The sequence below is a fragment of the Chroicocephalus ridibundus genome, chromosome 1, assembly GCF_963924245.1.
Source record: "Chroicocephalus ridibundus chromosome 1, bChrRid1.1, whole genome shotgun sequence".
In the NCBI taxonomy this organism is placed as follows: Eukaryota; Metazoa; Chordata; class Aves; order Charadriiformes; family Laridae; genus Chroicocephalus; species Chroicocephalus ridibundus.
The window spans coordinates 205,696,361-205,712,849 of record NC_086284.1 but is presented as its reverse complement, the minus strand read 5'-3'; the positions used below and the strand labels follow the sequence as shown (position 1 = coordinate 205,712,849).

The 16,489-nt window shown below is 45.8% G+C and overlaps 2 protein-coding genes across 10 annotated transcripts in view; one reads left to right on the top strand and one right to left on the bottom strand.

Moving 5' to 3' along the window:
* Positions 1-3,063, top strand: part of KMT2E (lysine methyltransferase 2E (inactive)) — a 62,258-nt gene extending 59,195 nt beyond the window's left edge. For all 4 annotated transcript variants that reach the window (XM_063323470.1, XM_063323472.1, XM_063323471.1 and 1 more), the window contains one exon: positions 781-3,063. In XM_063323470.1, the coding sequence (XP_063179540.1) occupies positions 781-2,295 (1,515 nt within the window). In that variant the 3' untranslated portion in view covers positions 2,296-3,063. The remainder of the gene's footprint in view (positions 1-780) is intronic.
* A 1,860-nt stretch (positions 3,064-4,923) lies between these two features.
* SRPK2 (SRSF protein kinase 2) overlaps positions 4,924-16,489 on the bottom strand; it is a 154,617-nt gene continuing 143,051 nt past the window's right edge. For 4 of the 6 annotated variants that reach the window (XM_063323463.1, XM_063323467.1, XM_063323466.1 and 1 more), the window contains 3 exons: positions 13,955-14,024; positions 13,161-13,253; positions 4,924-6,617 (listed from right to left, as the gene is read on the bottom strand). In XM_063323463.1, the coding sequence (XP_063179533.1) occupies positions 6,433-6,617; positions 13,161-13,253; positions 13,955-14,024 (348 nt within the window). In that variant the 3' untranslated portion in view covers positions 4,924-6,432. Of the gene's footprint in view, positions 6,618-12,631; positions 12,725-13,160; positions 13,254-13,954; positions 14,025-16,489 lie in introns of all 6 variants that reach the window. The other 2 variants (XM_063323468.1, XM_063323464.1) reach the window with 2 other exon arrangements.

The window sequence follows — 16,489 nt, the reverse complement described above, 5'->3', positions numbered from 1 at the left end:
GTTTAAAAAAATATGTTAATCTCATGATTTACCTCTTAGATGAACATGTATGTATGTAACCTACCCGTGCAGTAATTTAACATAGGGAAACATTTGTAAGAATAGTTGTGATAGTCCGTACATGCTGAAAAGCTGGTTTGTGTGCTGTTCTTCCACTAGCTATACCTCTTTATACATTGTCTTGCTTCTGTAGACACAGGAGAGATGGTACCCGTGGATTCAGCGCCTCTGCAGCTCTGACGGCAGTGATGGGATTTACCTGCTTCTGCCCTTGACAGGAGTTTGTTCTTGCCATGTCAGGGTTTGGCGCTCTGCGTCAGTAGAGGCGCTGATTCGGAGAAAGAGATTGAGTAGCTGCCTGTACAGTGTTAAGTGAAGTCATTCAGGTTGCGATGTTTAGTCTGTCTGCTTGTACTGTGCCAGTTAAAAAATGTTAAATCATTCTAAAAATGGCTTTATTTTGTAAATGGTCTAGTCTGGAATTATTTCTTTCAGACTCAGAAATCTAAAACAAATACCAGATTCTGACTTCTGTTACTACCTTAAAATACACTTGCTAGTCTCTGACTCTCAAGAATGATTGATACATACTTGCTGAAAATAGGGCCATGCTAAGTTTAAGCTTTCTGCTGTTGCTGTTGTTTTTTTACACCTGTGCCTCCAACACTTTTTTTCACCATTGAGGGAGAGACCAGTATTGGGAGAAGTTCTTTTTGTTCTCATGCATGCCTGGTTGAGTGTTCTGAGTGTTTTGCACTGACTGACTCTCTCTCATTCTAGCCCTCTTCACCGAGTCCTGTAGTTTCAACGCAGTCACTTGGCAAAACACCCACAAAACCAGATTCGCACTGGGAAACTGCAGCTAATGCACCCGAGGCCGAATGTGCGAATCATCCAAAATCCGAGCTGCAACAAAAACAGCTGACAAACAACGTCCAAGCACTTTCAAAAAATCATCCATCTCAATCGCATCTGCGCAGTTCCGCTGAGCAACTTTCCCATTCACAGAAGTTGCCTTCTGCACCTTTGAAGCTGCATTGCCCCCCTTCGCCTCACGTGGAAAACCCTCCCAAGCCCTCCACCCCCCACGCGCCCGTACAGCACGGTTACCTGTCACCAAAGCCTCACTCGCAGCAGCTGGGATCTCCGTACAGACCTCATCATCCTCAGTCACCTCAAGTTGGAACCCCCCAGAGGGAAACGCACCGAAACTTCTACCCGGCAGCACCAACCCTTCAGCCTAGTAACCAGCAGCAGGCTGGCGGCCCCCTCTTTACTCAGACAACTTCAGGACAATCTTCAGCTTCTTACAGCCAGTTTAACCAACAAAATTTGAACAGCAGCGCGCCACCCCCCCCACCGCCCCCACCCCCTTCTTCTACTTACTATCAAAACCAGCAGCCCTCTGGAAACTTTCAGAGTTACAGCCAGCTGAAGGGCAGCATACCCCAACAGACTGTGTTTTCATCTGGACCAAATCAAGCACTTCCCGGCACTGCGGGTCAGCAGACGGTGCCGGGACACCACGTAACTGCGGGGCATTTTTTGCCGTCTCAGAATCCCAGTATTCATCACCAGGCGTCGGCCTCTGCTGCTCCTCCTCCTCCTCCGCCACCACCTGCTCCAGGACCTCACCTCGTACAGCAGCAAAGTACTCATCAGCAGCACTCTGTAGCACACGTCGTCGGTCCGGTTCACGCTGTGGCGGTGGCTCCTGGATCGCACATTCATTCTCAAGCTGCTGGTCATCACTTGCCACCACCGCCTCCGCCCCCAGGTCCTCTCCCCCACCACCAACCTCCCCATCCTTCAACTGGACACCAAGGTTTGCAAGCACAACACCAGCATGTTGTAAACTCTGCGCCTCCCCCCCCTCCGCCCCCGCCCTCCAACGTTATAGGCTCGGGGCACCACCCAGCATCGGCACAAGGGTTACACCACCCCTCTCATCAAGGACCCCCCCATTTTCCTTCAGGCGCTCACACGAGCGTGTCCTCCTATTCCTCCCAAGCCCCGCATCACACCACGTTAGGACCTGGACCTCAACATCAGCCTGCTGGAACAGGACCTCATTGCCCGCTCCCTGGTCAGGGTCCTCACATCCAACCTCAAGGACCAAACAGTATTGCAACCCCCGCTGCTGCGGGCTTCTGCCCCCACCCTGCCTCCGTCGCCCTTCCCCACGCGGTGCAGGGGCCGCAGCAGGCCTCCCCGGTGCCCGGACAGATCCCCATCCACAGAGCACAGGTGCCGCCCACTTTTCAGAACAATTACCATGGGTCAGGGTGGCATTAAAACGGATCCCTTTAATTCTAAACATTTTTAAAATGTTCTGTAATATAAACTGTGTATATTTCATATGTACCTATTCGAGGTACTTTTTAAAGCTTGTACATGATACTTTGTATAAAAGCAAACACCAGTGCTCTTTCATTGTATTCTTTCCATTTTTTGCTTTTTAAGATTCCTGAAGATGTGCTGTTAAGCCAGTATTAGGTATTTCTTTTTATTTTGTAAGTGAACATTCCAGCTGTTTTTTCTGGCAGTAGGTTTGATGCTGCATAATCTTTAAAATTTTATTGTTGCAGTTAAATTCATTTAGTGAATGTTTTCTATATTACTTTTATACATATGTAATTAAATAAGTACACAGGCTACGTGATGGCACTAACAATTTTTTTTTTTCATTTTCTTCTGTCAACAGTTCTTTGTGTGCATAGAGATAGGAAACAATGCAATACAAATTTTTATAGTTTTGGTGTGGACATGGCTTTTTGTTTCATCAGTTATTTGCAGAAAATGTAATTTAATGTATAGACCATTTCTAATGTCTCTGACAAGTGCTGTAAATACTGTATTTCTTTTGCTTGTAAAATTGCTTAACGCTTCTTTCATTTGATATAGTATTGTATATAATAAGTCTCTTTTGCAAAAAAAGAAAGTGTGATCTTTGTGAAAGTAGTACAGTATATGATCTTTTTTTTTTTTTAATATACTGTCACACTGCAGCACTGGTTGGGCATTTTAATTCATGTTAATAAATCACAACTATGTCAGTTTTAACTACTTGTCCTGGAAGGGTGGTGTGTCTCCAGGGAAGAAGTGGCCCCCAGTCTGTAAAACAGACTCCCCCCGTGGTCGTGGAGGGGCTCTTCCCTTCCCTGCCCTGGCCGGCTGCGCACAGACAGGTGTGGAACTGGCTTTGGGGGGGTTAGTGCCCCTGCCCAGCCTAGAGGCCAGAAAAAACTGGCCCAAGCCCTGCAGGGTCTTGTGTCAGGTTACTGAGGGGTTCGTGGGGTGTTACATGGAGTATTTGTGTACCTGTAAGGGCTGTTTCCTCCTCTAGCAGATGGTCAGGCCCTCCTGAGAGTGCAGAATGTGAGACTGGGACCTTGTCAGGCTTCCCAGAAAGTGTAAAAATCAGCTCAACTGCAGTTGTAAGGCTGCCTCCCTCATCCCTGCCCCCACCCCACAGCTTCCCTCATCGCAGGGGAGCTGGGCAAGTGGTGCTAAAATGAGCTGTGCAGTGTTAGGAACGCTAAAGCACTATTATTATTTTGGTTTTTTTAAGGATGTGGTTTATTCCTGCTGCTGAACAGCAGCAGCCAAGAGGGTGCTGTTGCACTTGCCAAGTGCAGATTTATCCTGTAATGTGTGTGACACGGTCCTCACATGGCAGCAGTGACAGGACTGCTCCACAGCTCCGCCTTACAACCAGAGAGGAAAACCTGCACGGGGAGAGGAGGGGAAGTGGCTTTTCCTACTCACTGAGAAAAAGTGGTAATTCTTTTCAGCATGTAGAAAAAAACTGGGGCTACTTTAGATTCCAATTTGCCTGTAATTATTGAAAAATATTAGCAAAAAAAGTACACTAGCACTATGCCCCTGAACTGCTGGCTCTGCAAAACACAGTGCAGCGAGGACGCTGCTGGGCGGTAGCAGCAGCAGAACAGGATTAGGCCCGCCCTCAACAACAGCAGAGAACCCCACCCCACCTCACTCACCCGCCCACGACTGCTCAGAGACCGATTCTGGAAACATCTGCATCACCCTCTGTAGCCCAGCATTCACATCTGGCTGTCCTGACCCCCTCCTGTTCCTCCATGAAAGGAGGTCGTTACATCACCTCAGCTGTGAGTGGGAGTTGCACGCTGCAGGGCGACAGGTCTCGCAGCAGCGTGAGGAGCAGAGACCCTGGGCTGCAGCACAGGCCTGGCACTACGCCAGGACCCCCTGGTTCTGGCCCAGCGAAGGGCAGTGTACGCAGGCGCCGCACGTTACGCACCTTGCGTGGCCTGTGTTTGGGCCCGCACTGCCATCACGCTGGCGTTTCCTACAGACTCTGGGACAAGCTCCGCTGTGCTGCGCTGTCGGGGCACTACCCGCGGCTGGCCGGGTGAGAAGCCAAACGGAACTTTTACCTCTAGCTCTGGAGTCCACTGCAGCCGTGTCCTCACCGCTGTCCACGGGCCGTTAAGAGCGGTGCTGGTGGGAAGAGCTCGGGGCGCAGAGGCTGAGGGCAGCCGGTCCTGAAACCCAGCTGCTGGCAGGGCCTTGGTGCCTGGAGGGGTTTCTCCTGCCCAGTGGTGGCTTTGCAGTTTCTGTTTGGAGGAGCAGCTGCACCAGCCTCTCAGGGACAGGGTGATCGTTAGCTTGTTTGTCCCAGTTAAACACCTTGTATGAAATACTCGTTTTTGTTTTTGTTATGTTTCACCTCACCCCCCTTCCACACAGCCCCCCCTGCCACATCACCCTTCAGGACTCTCCCATTTGCAGCAGGTGACATATCTCATCAATTAACACAGAAAGCTGCTTTTGGCTTGGGCCAGGCTACAGAACCCACCACCACCACCCCGCCCCGCAGAAGTCTAGCAAGCAAAGGGTCAGAGTCAGGGCTAGCAAAGAGGCCAATGACCAGCACACTGAAAAAACAAAACACTTTAATTAGACAACTGCAAGCACCTCAAACAACTGGTTATTGTTACAGCATGGGGCTACCTTCTCACAATCTAGTTATTGCAAAGGCATGTGAATAAATTTCATATGGACAAAGTCAAGAAAAAGTGGCACCGTAGTTACATGAAGATCCGAAATAAGCTTACATTCATCCCACTGACTTCTAAAAGAGGCCCAAACACACCTCCGTACTGTACATTCTAAAATCTGTATTGCCTATAAGCTTCAGCCTATGCAGCTTTTTTTTTTTTGTTTTTTCCTAGAAAACACGTAATTGTTGCGTGCAACTTCCAAGGGGTGGTTGTACGTCTACTGATGGGAAAAAAAAATAAAGCTAGTGCAATTTGTTTTAGAAACATGTAAAGCTATGAATGGAATGAGCATGATCTTGCTTCTCGCATTATTTTACCCACTGCACTGTAAATACTTGCAGCTCTATCCTTCCTTAACTGATTCCAAGCGCACACTTTTATTATAAAAGATCAGTAAATTCTACACAGAGAGTGCTTCTCATGCTCGATTTTTAATTTTTTTTTGTTTTTCTTAAGGTATAGTACAACTTACAGTGCTTATAAAAAGGCAACACCATATGGTACCATGTCTTCACTATCACATTGTAAGGGAAATTGCTATTTTTCTTTTCTTAAAAGCACTTAAAATAGGCAAAAGTTCTAAAAGGGCTAAATGATAATGCATACTTTATTAGAAAGAAGTCTAGCCTTCCTTTAAAGTGCCATTTGGGGAATGAAATCCTGTAAACCAGAGCCACTTTGTTTAAAATCCAATGAACGGGAACTGCTACAGAATAGAAAGTTTACACAATTCCTTAAAGCAGTTTAAAGTCCACTACATGCAATTGGTTTGCTATAAAGCTCTCTAAAACTTAGTCGCTTTACTCTGAAATTGAGTCCCCAGTCCCATATTTAAATGGAAATAAACATTTACAGGGTGCATTTACATACACTATAATACAAGAATGACGTCCCTTTGCCAGAAGATAAAATTGTACAATTCCTCGCCGTAACTCAGTTCTGACTTGATAAATTTCTTACGCTCGTAAATTATATAATATGCATCAGCTAAAATATTTTTTTTTTTTTCATAAATAGTTACAAAACTTGCCAAAACACATGGGGGGGAAGTTTCCTTTGTTCAAAAATCTGACATCTGAATGCCACACAACACAAGAAACAATGCTTAAAGACACGGTTAAGTGTTTTCTGAAGAAAGTGGGTGAGTAAACTACCAGCTGAAGACAAAAAGACTAACCCTTCCCCAAGAACACAGTGCACAAAAAGCAAAATGTCAAACAGTACCTCAAGCAAAACAAAGGTCTGAGGGTTGAAGCCAGCTCACGTGTGATCCTGCTAAAGAATTTGTGACAGTCACCATTTAGGTCCGATGCATTGGAAAGTGGTTGCTGGCTTTTTTTTTTTTTTTTTTTAATTTTTATTTTTTTACAGCTGGGAGACTCTGCTAAGAATTGAGCCAGGGGTGCCTGAGGCATTCTCCAGCTGAAGCGCGTTTCTCCGGGACCATTTCTAGCATGGGGATCAGGAAATCTGTAAACTGTGCAGCATCTTCGTGAGGCCAACCGTACTTCTCCACGAGCACATCAAAGAGACTCCAAGGCTTCAGCTTGGTGATGTGTCGGAGTTCTCCTGCCAACGGAAAGATTACTGGCATTAGAAAAAAAACCTCGTTATCCCTGCGAGCGACTAATCCCTGTTTCGTTTTTCTCCCACTCTGCATTCACAGCACCTTGCGCAGGCCGAGAATCGTTATTCAGGAAGGGCAGCACATCGCCAGCTTGCTTGGGGTCCTCAGAGGAGACGAGTATGTCCGATGTCAAGACCGAGAGACCATTCCTACAGCAAACCGTGTGTCACGGCCAGGCTCTGCTCTACGCAGCATTTCTGACGTTTCCTGCTGTCTTTGTTCTGTCTCCCGCACACAAAGGCACTCGTCCACGCGCACGGGCAAAGAACACCGTAGGCCTTTTGTTCTTAGCCAACGCATCCAAATCTTACAAAACGGCCCCCATCCTCAGCCGGGGGTCTCGGCAGCACAGCTCACTGCCTCACTACGTGGCGCTTGCCGGCCACACAGCAGAGCAGCGACTCGTCGCAAGCCCAAGCCAAGCCCAGAGGTTTGGCATTGGGAGATTCTGGGAGATTCTGCTCCACCTCGGAGGCAAACACACTCAAGAGCATTGGTCTGAGTCCTTCCCGAGGAGGAAGCACCTGCTGCTGCCTCCGACTCCTTCAACCCATCACCACCAGAAGCAGTGGCAGCAGCCAGCTGCAGGATTTGAGTTCCATCAAAGAGGAGATCAATGTGCCAACCCGGCAACGTGTTTCCAACCAAAACAAATGACGGAGGCGAGAACCTTTCTGCCATTCAAACCAGCAACATTATCCAGGTCTATCCACAGGTCACCCAGCACGATGGGGAAGAAACACTCCTCTGGTTGCTCCCTGCCCCTCCATTGCCACCTCCCTTCTTCCCAGGCAGATACGTGAGCCAGACAGTCTCCATGCAACGCTACAAAAAGCACTTCAGAGACCCCTGTGGTGATTCTGTGATGTCCCCTGAACCACTGAGGAGGGTGATGGGTTCTCAGACAATACTGGAAGCTGACCTTGACTCACCCACAGCTCGACAAGCTCACTACACCCTCCGGGATGGGGGCACGCAGACCATACTATTTTTAAGCAAAGTGGTTTGTCAGCTTCATTGCTGTCCCTGGCTGTAATCTACTGCCCATAAAATGCCATCAGACGTCAGCTCGCGGATCTGAGTTTCTGTACATCCCTGTGGCTACAGAAGTTCCAGGGCAGGAGAAGAAACCCAGGTCTTCAGATTGCTCCTGAGAGTCTAAGCACCTGAATGCAATAGATCAGAACCGCACGTGCCCAGCAGGACACACTTCTGCTGCCTCAGGCCACAGCAGAAGGTTCTGTGCTGGGTGCAAAACTTGAAAAAGCAGCTCTCTGGGTGCTACCGTAAAGTCCTCAAAAGAACAAGTGCACAAATGGTCGCTCGCTCACAAGAAAAAGAGACCTGCTGGTAACAGAAAGTCAAGATGTGCTGCCCACAGGTGGCCCACTGTCCTCTTCCCTTCCCATCTCGCAGGGCAGGAGGGGTGCCGAAATAGAGAGGAATGAAAGCAGAGGGTGTCTCCTGCTGGTTTATGTCTGTACAATCACAGTACAAGTGTGTCCCATCAGCACCTGCAGCCAGACAAAGAAGAGCTCTGCTTTGGGCCCATACTGTCCCACGGGATGAACGTACAGAAAGGACAGCACATCTCGGAGAAGGGAATTCATTTCCAGGCTCACTCTCAGCCCTTTAAAATCTTTGTGCAACTCCGAAATTTAAGTGCTGAAAATCTTACCCTCTTGAAGGTCTCCAAAAGCGTGTATCGGTGACTACTAACAAGAACAAGCAGTAAACTTTCTACTAATAACACATAAACTCAAATATCACCCAAAAGCAACAGAAAATAGTGACCCACTATTGACTGCAAGTAAATAATGGCTAAAAAAACCAGCTAGGCTGTGTCCGTAGCTTCTCCAGCGTACAGCATTCATTCCAAGGGTTGCTGTCATCTTTCACCAAACTAGACTAACTCTGGGGGAGCGCGTGTGTGCTTCTATGCAGTACCGTCTTCACCTTTGTATTAAAATTTTTAGTTTTAGGCACCTTTCCTCCCTCAGCTTGTATAAAGTACGATTGCAAGAAGAGGCTCCTGCTGTCACCCTGGAAGGCAAGTTCACACTGTCTGAATACTCTTCTGGTTTTGTAAAATGGAGGCTAAATTCGAAATTCCCAATTTAAGACAAGCACACCCTGGGCACACAACATTCTGTAGCGTTTTTCTACTGAGGAACAAACTATTTTAGCACTATGGGTTGAAGTTAAATTCTGTGAACAGTGTAAAAGCCTTTAAGAAGATGGGATACAGTAAAAATTATCTGCGTGGGGGCCAAGAATTAAACTAGTCCTTCAGTTTTCAATAAAGATCATGCTGCTGATCATGGAATCAAAACAGGGTAAGTGAAAGGCAATTAACACAACTGAGGCGGATGAAAAAGAGTTTACTTTAATGTGGTGGCCTCGTTTCATTTCCATCCTAAATCACTGGAGAGCAGCAGAGGAAATGGAGGTGTCTGGCAACACGTATTTTCATCTAGTTCCTGAGGTTTGTACCACGTAATTGGAGGACAGCAAGACAGGACCTGTATTTAAGGGAGAAACGAAAAGCACAGGCCCACCGGTCTGACACCATCAGTATTCAGGGCATTAAAGTGAATTTTCAAAGAAAGGCTACAAATGTCACAGTAAGTGAAAACTTCCTAACAGAAGCTCTTTATTTAGATTTTTGCTAGTGAAGCACACAGGAAATAACCGGAGAGGACAACAGAACTGTCAGAACCGTAAAACCCCTGTGGCTAAAGCAGAGGCAGCAACGGACCTTCTGAAAAATGGAACATTAAGTCAGAAGGAAATTACTAAAGAAATCTCTGAAGGACCTGGGCCGGGGGGGAGATGGGGGAAGATGCTGTTTAAAGCTTTCTCTGTTGACTGTAATACAAAAAAACAGAGCCAGTCTATGCAATTTGTCAATGACAAGTTTAAGATGTGTCACCAGGCAAAAGGAGGATGGGTTACTGAACAGTAAGAAACGGATGATGTGAAGGACTGGGGAAGTAACAGTGGGCCAGAATCTGCTACTACATATTTTGAGGACATGTTCCCGAAAACTAATGCAAGAACTGCTGGTGAGGCCTCATGGTACAGTAGATGGAAGCGAGGGAGGTGGAGGAGAGCCCTCTCCTTCCCTTCCAGGATGTTAAATAAGCAGCAGTGCTTTTCCTCGTTACAACTTCCAACAGGCAAAGCCCGTCCCTAGCCAGCATCTTGCACAGCCTTAGCTCACAGGGAAACGGGGCAAGCAAATGCCAGAAGAAAAATATAAGGGACCACGGTCTAGAAAAAACAAAAAGGTGTTAAGTTTTAGTGCCAAAGTGCATTAATCATTTCTTACAGACAAAATAGCTTCCATGGAGGTGCTGGAGAAAAGGACTCAGTGGAGTTTTTACTGGGCTCAGTCAAGATGAGAACCTATAAAAAGTAGGTGTGCATTTGTGTTCCGGTGACTACGAAGTAACTTATAAACGCTTTTCCTTTTTTAAACACGCTCTTCTGTTTGAATGTCACAAACTGCTTCAGGCAATTACTGAGAGAGGACTCGACCCTGTAAACTCGTTAGTTGATAACACCTTTTCTTTTGTGCCTGTGAATACAGTGGGACAATTCAAATGTTTAAAGCTTCTCTCTGAGGTTGAACTTGCTTATGGACAGGAGCAACACCCAAACCATGATTTCTTGATTTTCACTCAAGGCTGACGTTTTCAAAACAGGAGCCTACAGTCAGATTTCTAAGCTTACCATTACACCACAGCGTGAAATTTCCGGAAGAGCCTCAGGCCTGTAGTACACGGCCTCTGATCTCAAGTGCTCAGCCCACCAGCAGGTGAGTATAAAACGCAGCACCTTGCTGGCCAACTGTGAAGCCTACCATTCCCTGCCAGCCCATTAAATGCAAATCCCTCCTGGGGGCACCAGAGAGGCTGGGGTGGCCAGGAGAAAGAAAAAGGATCTTTGGTGCCAGATTCAATGAAAAAATCTCAATTAAGTGAGCAGGAAACTCACCACCTCCATTTTTCCATTACAAATCATCTCAGTTTTCCTGGGTTGCAAGAGCAGAGTAACTGGTATGATCTGAAAACGCAGCTTGGGCTATTACTCCTTCATCTTGCATTAGAGATTTTCTGTTTTGAGTGGAAGAGGTGGGATCCGGTCCTTAAGCTTCCACAGCAAACTGGCACTTCATTTTGTGTGGTGGGTGAATCAAGCCTTTTAAAGCGCTTAAATCCTACCCAGAGCCAGGGCAGATGGTACCTCTGAGGAATGTCACTGAAGTTCAGGCCCTAGAGGACAACAGTGACACTCTGCAGCGGAAGGTGCTCATGGAAGCCTGTGAAACCCTTCACCGCGTGGGAATTTTACAGACTGCCCTCTTCTGTGCACCACAAACACTCCGGTTATTGTATAACTGTTAGGTCCTTTTAAGGTTCTATGATGTCACTAGAAAATGCCAACCCATCTGGTGTAAAGTCAAAATTAGGAACAAGATCCAAATCGGGGGGGGGGGGGGGGGTGTCTTTCTCATTCAGTGCCTGCCTCCGACAGTGGCCATGGGAAGGGGTGGGGAGGGCAGAGGAGCCCTTCTGCAGGCCCTGCCCTTGCTCCAGCAGCTGCCACCCCTGTCTCCCCGTCCGGGGGTGCCGGAGGCTACCCTTCTACCGCTTTATACATTTACAGACCCGTCGACCCTGAGTTTGTTCATCTCAGTTAACATGAGATTGTTTCTGAGCCTGCTGACACATCCTCTCTCTCTACAGTCCCCATGGCAGCCGGCTCCTGAAGCCCACTGCCTGCTGTGTAGGGAAGCGCTCCTTTTAAAGCCACCCCCTGCAAGTTTCACTGTGTGTCCCCCGGATCTCACAGGAAAACAGAACAGCAGCTCTGTTTTCAGCTCATCCACTGACTTCCCAGTTTTGTAAACCTTTTTTATTCCTCCAGCCACCTCCTCTCCTCCACATTAAAAAGCCCCGGACATTTTAGACACCGCCGTATTGCAGTTGCTTTCTCTCCTTCATCATCACTGTTGCCCTTCCCTGCACTGTGTTTAACGCCGTTACATCCTCCTTAAGGCAACGAATGCACACAGCGGTCCCTGCCCTGCCAGAAATAACTACACAGAGAACAGACGACTCTCATGCAAGCAGGGATGAATGGCTGGATTGTCTCCTGCCTCGTGAACCCAGCCTCTTGCAGCACAGCCCCACCGCCTCGGCCCCCCCGGCCCCCCACGTGCCCGATGCAGCTCAGCTGGCCAGCGCTGGCCCTGCTGACGAGCTGTGCGCTCAGGCACGAGGAGTCACGGGCAAGAGGGACACCGCAGCACTGTTCGGCAGGAAACGTGCTCGCCAGCCTGTCGCTGACAGCCCCAGATGTTTCCCCACCAGGTAATTGGATGTTCCTGACATCCCCTGTCCCTCGATACGACACAGTGCTGTCTCACACACCGAGGGTACAAAAGAAACTTGAAGCATCGCCACATTCCCTCACGTGTCAAAAACCTGTCATGAAGAGCAGCCTGAGCAAAGACAAAGCGCAAAAAGATAAAAGACAGCTGCTGTGTGTCTACTGCCCAGGTATTCCCTTCCCACCTCGGTTATTCCTTATCAGTAGCATCTGCCGGACCACTATGCACAATCAGAAGTAGCTGACAGATGATTTTCCACATCACAAGCTGTGCATCACTTGATTCCTTACATTTACATGAACACTGGACAACAGACGCACACAGACATTTGTTAACATCCACACTTCATTGAGTACATCCCGAAATGAATTTTAAATGTAATATTGAAACAAATACTGCAAACTGTGGCTTTTCTCAGAAAGCCAAGTTTACATCAAAATTCTTCTTTAATAAGAGCTCTTCATTTAAACTGATATATTTCTTCAGTACCCATAAATGAACATATTCTCCTTTTGGATAGTATTATGCTTTAAGTTAGTGTTGCATAAATACCGTTACCTTTTTTGGTGAAAAACTCCTTGGAATATTTCCCCAACATAGCGTATTTTCGAGGGATTTTTCCCAGCAGTTCAATGATCAATGCTATGTGGTCTGCATTGGAGAACATTGCCAGCAAAACAGAAACATACAACAGTTTAATCAGTACATTGCATGCACACACTAACACTGGCCCGGTACAGACAGAAATAGATTGATCCTGGTAAAAAAAAAAAAAAGAGACACCTGCACACTGCTCAGTGGCTAATTTGGAAAGATGCTTTCAGCAAAACTTCCTTCTCAAAACAACATTTGAGTATCAGCTGCTAAAACCAAGTTTTGCTATGCAATTTAAAATGTACCAATAGGTATTTTTCAGAAAGTTTAGTTAAAAAAAAATTGTCACAGATTGCTGTGTATTTTGTTTTTCAAAAAGAAATTTTTGTTGTGTGATTTCTGGAAATGCTCCTCAGTGGGACATGCTACAACCAGCAACAGCAATTCCACTTCTGTCTGCATCACGGCACCTTTCAAAAAGAAGAGGTACTACCTCTGCGATTGAAGAATTCCCGAGAATATTTTCCAGATAGAGCAAAGTGCCTTGGGATATTGCCTAGCAGCTCTATGATGTGTGCTATGTGGTCTATGAGGGAGAGAAAAAAAGGATACGGGAGTGGAAGGGGCAGGGAAAGGATGGGATAAAAAAGAAGAGGAAAGAAACTGGAATTAGTAAAAAATCAGAAATAGTTTCAAATCAACAATGTTTGCAGCAAATCCATGCAGAGGTTTCCAGGATCAGCAGAGCTCTGGCATCATTAGTAGCATTTAGGAACAGTGAATGATGCCCACATTACCACTGCAAAGAGCATTTACAAGCAAACAAGCATGAAAATGGACAGGTATACAGATGGAAGCAGGAGTTAATTCTGATTTAAAAAAAAATAATTAGTAATTACCTAATTCAAATAAAAATACACAATGTAAACATTACTCCAGTGTCAAGAGAAAATACTATAAAGTTCTAATCTGTCGTTTCTTTTCTAAAATAAAATGTTGTTATTCTCAATCAGGTTTCCACACATATGCAATCTTACAAGAAGGGCAGTTTAATTCCTTCAGGCAGTTGTTAAGTAGATGAATATCTGCAGAAGGGAGTTTTTGCCCACCCATTGCTAGTGATGGAACTTAAAACTAAAAAGAAAAAAATCGTATTTATACTCTGAAAACAATGCGTATCAACAGTTCACTCAAACACAAAACTTAACCCCACTGTAAACTCACTGGAAATTTAAGAGGAGTGTGAAAATATACAGAAACTCATAAAATATCTCAAAAGATTCATACCTTCATCCCTGGAATAGTCTTCACCAGAGTGTGGTTCAAACAAATAATCTCCAGTTGCTAGCTCAAAAGCCTATAACATAACAGACATATTTATGGGTATTTCAGAAATACTGTTTTTTATCTTTAGATGTCAGCAAAACATCACAACTATCTCAGAACCAAGAGGGAATTAACATTCAAAGCTAAAGGTCTACAACTGCATCGGAGACTGAGGAGAGGCCACTTACCTGGGGACCATCACTCCTGCAGTGCAACCACTCCTGCACCGGGGAGAGCCCCGTGTCCAGCCCCGAGCGCACCCCACCAGTACGAGAGGCTGGAGGTTTGGCAACAGGCAGCACGCCCAAACCACAGGCGTTTCGCTCTACTCAACCACAACCAACAAAGGAGATGGACAAGGAGTGTGGAACTGCGGTCCCTCCCCAGCCAGCAACGCCTGGGGCTCCACCAGCAGATCAGGGAGTATTTCGGTAGTGCTGCGAAGTTCGGCATCGGTCCCCAGTGGCAGGAGGCAGTAAACAGCATCCAGCTGCAGAGGAAGCGATCCTGAACAGATCGGCTGCACGGGGGGGTGTGAAGGGGGCATCAGTGTAAGTTGACATTAAACATGTTTTAACATACTTATGTGTCATCTGCTGGTCGTGTTAAACATGCGTGAGTTAATGAAGCTGAGAGAGGGGTATTTCTCAATATACAATAAAGAGCTACACTTGTATCTGAAGGTTAATTATGTGTCAGAGATGGCATGTTGGGGACTGAAATAATAAAGTCTGAATCAGAAAGCAAATCTATTTATAACTATAATTAATCACTTGAAATTAGCAAACAGGGTAAAGCTTCCTTGATGTCTGTAAATCTAGGACAGTTTTTAAAAAGGTATTTTGGTTGAATCAGAAATCATCAAAGTAAACACCGCAATCATGGGGTAAAATACTGAGAGCAACATTAATGAAAGAATCCAGAGCGGATACCGTGATGAGCGATCCCTTCAGGCCATTGCAATGCTTCGTTGGCGTGCTAACTCTGTGCTAGGTCAGGATAAAATTGAGTTTCTCCTTATGGGCGTAACATATTAAAAGCCGCAAAGCGCTGAAATAACTATGAGGGCCCACACTTGTGTACAAACATGGATTCACGTAGCCTAATTCGTTAAACTATTCGCTTTCTGCTCTGGATCACCAATTACCCAAGCAGCCACAGGAATCTAATTCTTTCCAGGTGGTTTAACCATCAAACTATTTTCCATCTCCAAGACCAGTGAAAGCATCTGATCCAGAAAACCATTCCAAAAATCAGGCAGAACTCCCTGGCATAGCTCTAGGAAGGGACTTCACTCCATCAGAACATTTACTACAAAATATTTGTCTACTGAAAATATACACTTTCCTGTTCCAGTTTGTAATCTGGAGTTGTTAGAACACCTATAAATATAGCCTATTTATGGGCACTTGGCTTTTTCAAGCTGTGAACTGCAGTGTCATCCAAGTGGGCTATAGCCAAGACAATTCAATGCAATCACACACAGCAGCCAAGAAGGCAAGAATGTCCCTTGTTGACATTTCTGTTGATCCTAAGAATGGGCCTTTAATTTGTAAAGTCGCTATTACTAATAAATAGTCAATCACTTTTTTTTTTTTCTTATTCTACTCTCAGGCCAAGATTGAGAGTTTTCATTTTACAGCTTAAAAAAATCTGAAGGACTTAATAAATAACTAGGTATTTAAACTGAAGACATTTTTAGATGAGCCAGAAAAGATCACTAGTAGGGATCTCTAAACACAACATGGAGAATAGCTACTCTCTTGAGATGAGACGGAGAAGCCCCAAGCGTCCCCTCTGTATCTCATGGGAATATATTCAGCTTTCCTAGGAGAACACATGCTGACAGGGCTGATTTCTGAGGACATGAAAAAACTCATTGCTGTTTAACACAGATTCCTGGAGAACAAGGGAAAGGTAGTTGAATGCAGCCACAAAGGAAGACTCCAAAAGAATACAGCTTCTGTCCCCAAAAATGAAGTATTAATAGCTCAATACGTCTGTGTGGGACTAAAAGATTAAATTGGAAAAACTGTAAAAACTGTTCATAGAGAAGCACAAGAAGTAAGCACACCACTGCGATACACTGAATTTTAGATCTGTTTGTACATAATAAGAGCTGCAAGCTCTCATAGATGAGGATCTTTATACCACCCTTTCGCTGAAGAGAAACTAAAGCTTTTCAAAACGCTGCTGCTGCTGCTTCTTTTTTCCTTTTTGTATATCTTTGACTCCATGCCCAGCATGGGCTGGAGCCACAGCATCTCAGACATTTGATTTCCTGACTCTCCTTAAAGGACTGCAGAGTCCTTTAAGAATGAATGAAAAAACTTCTGACTCAGATGCACACAGGGACAGCCCAGAGGCAGCCTTGCCTTTTGGTTGCCGCGATAAATATCTGTAGTAATACTTCCTAGCATTCTTGCAGGACCATGTCCCACATGTTCATCTGTAGCAACCTGGTGATAGGTTCCTAGATATTTGTAGGACGGACTG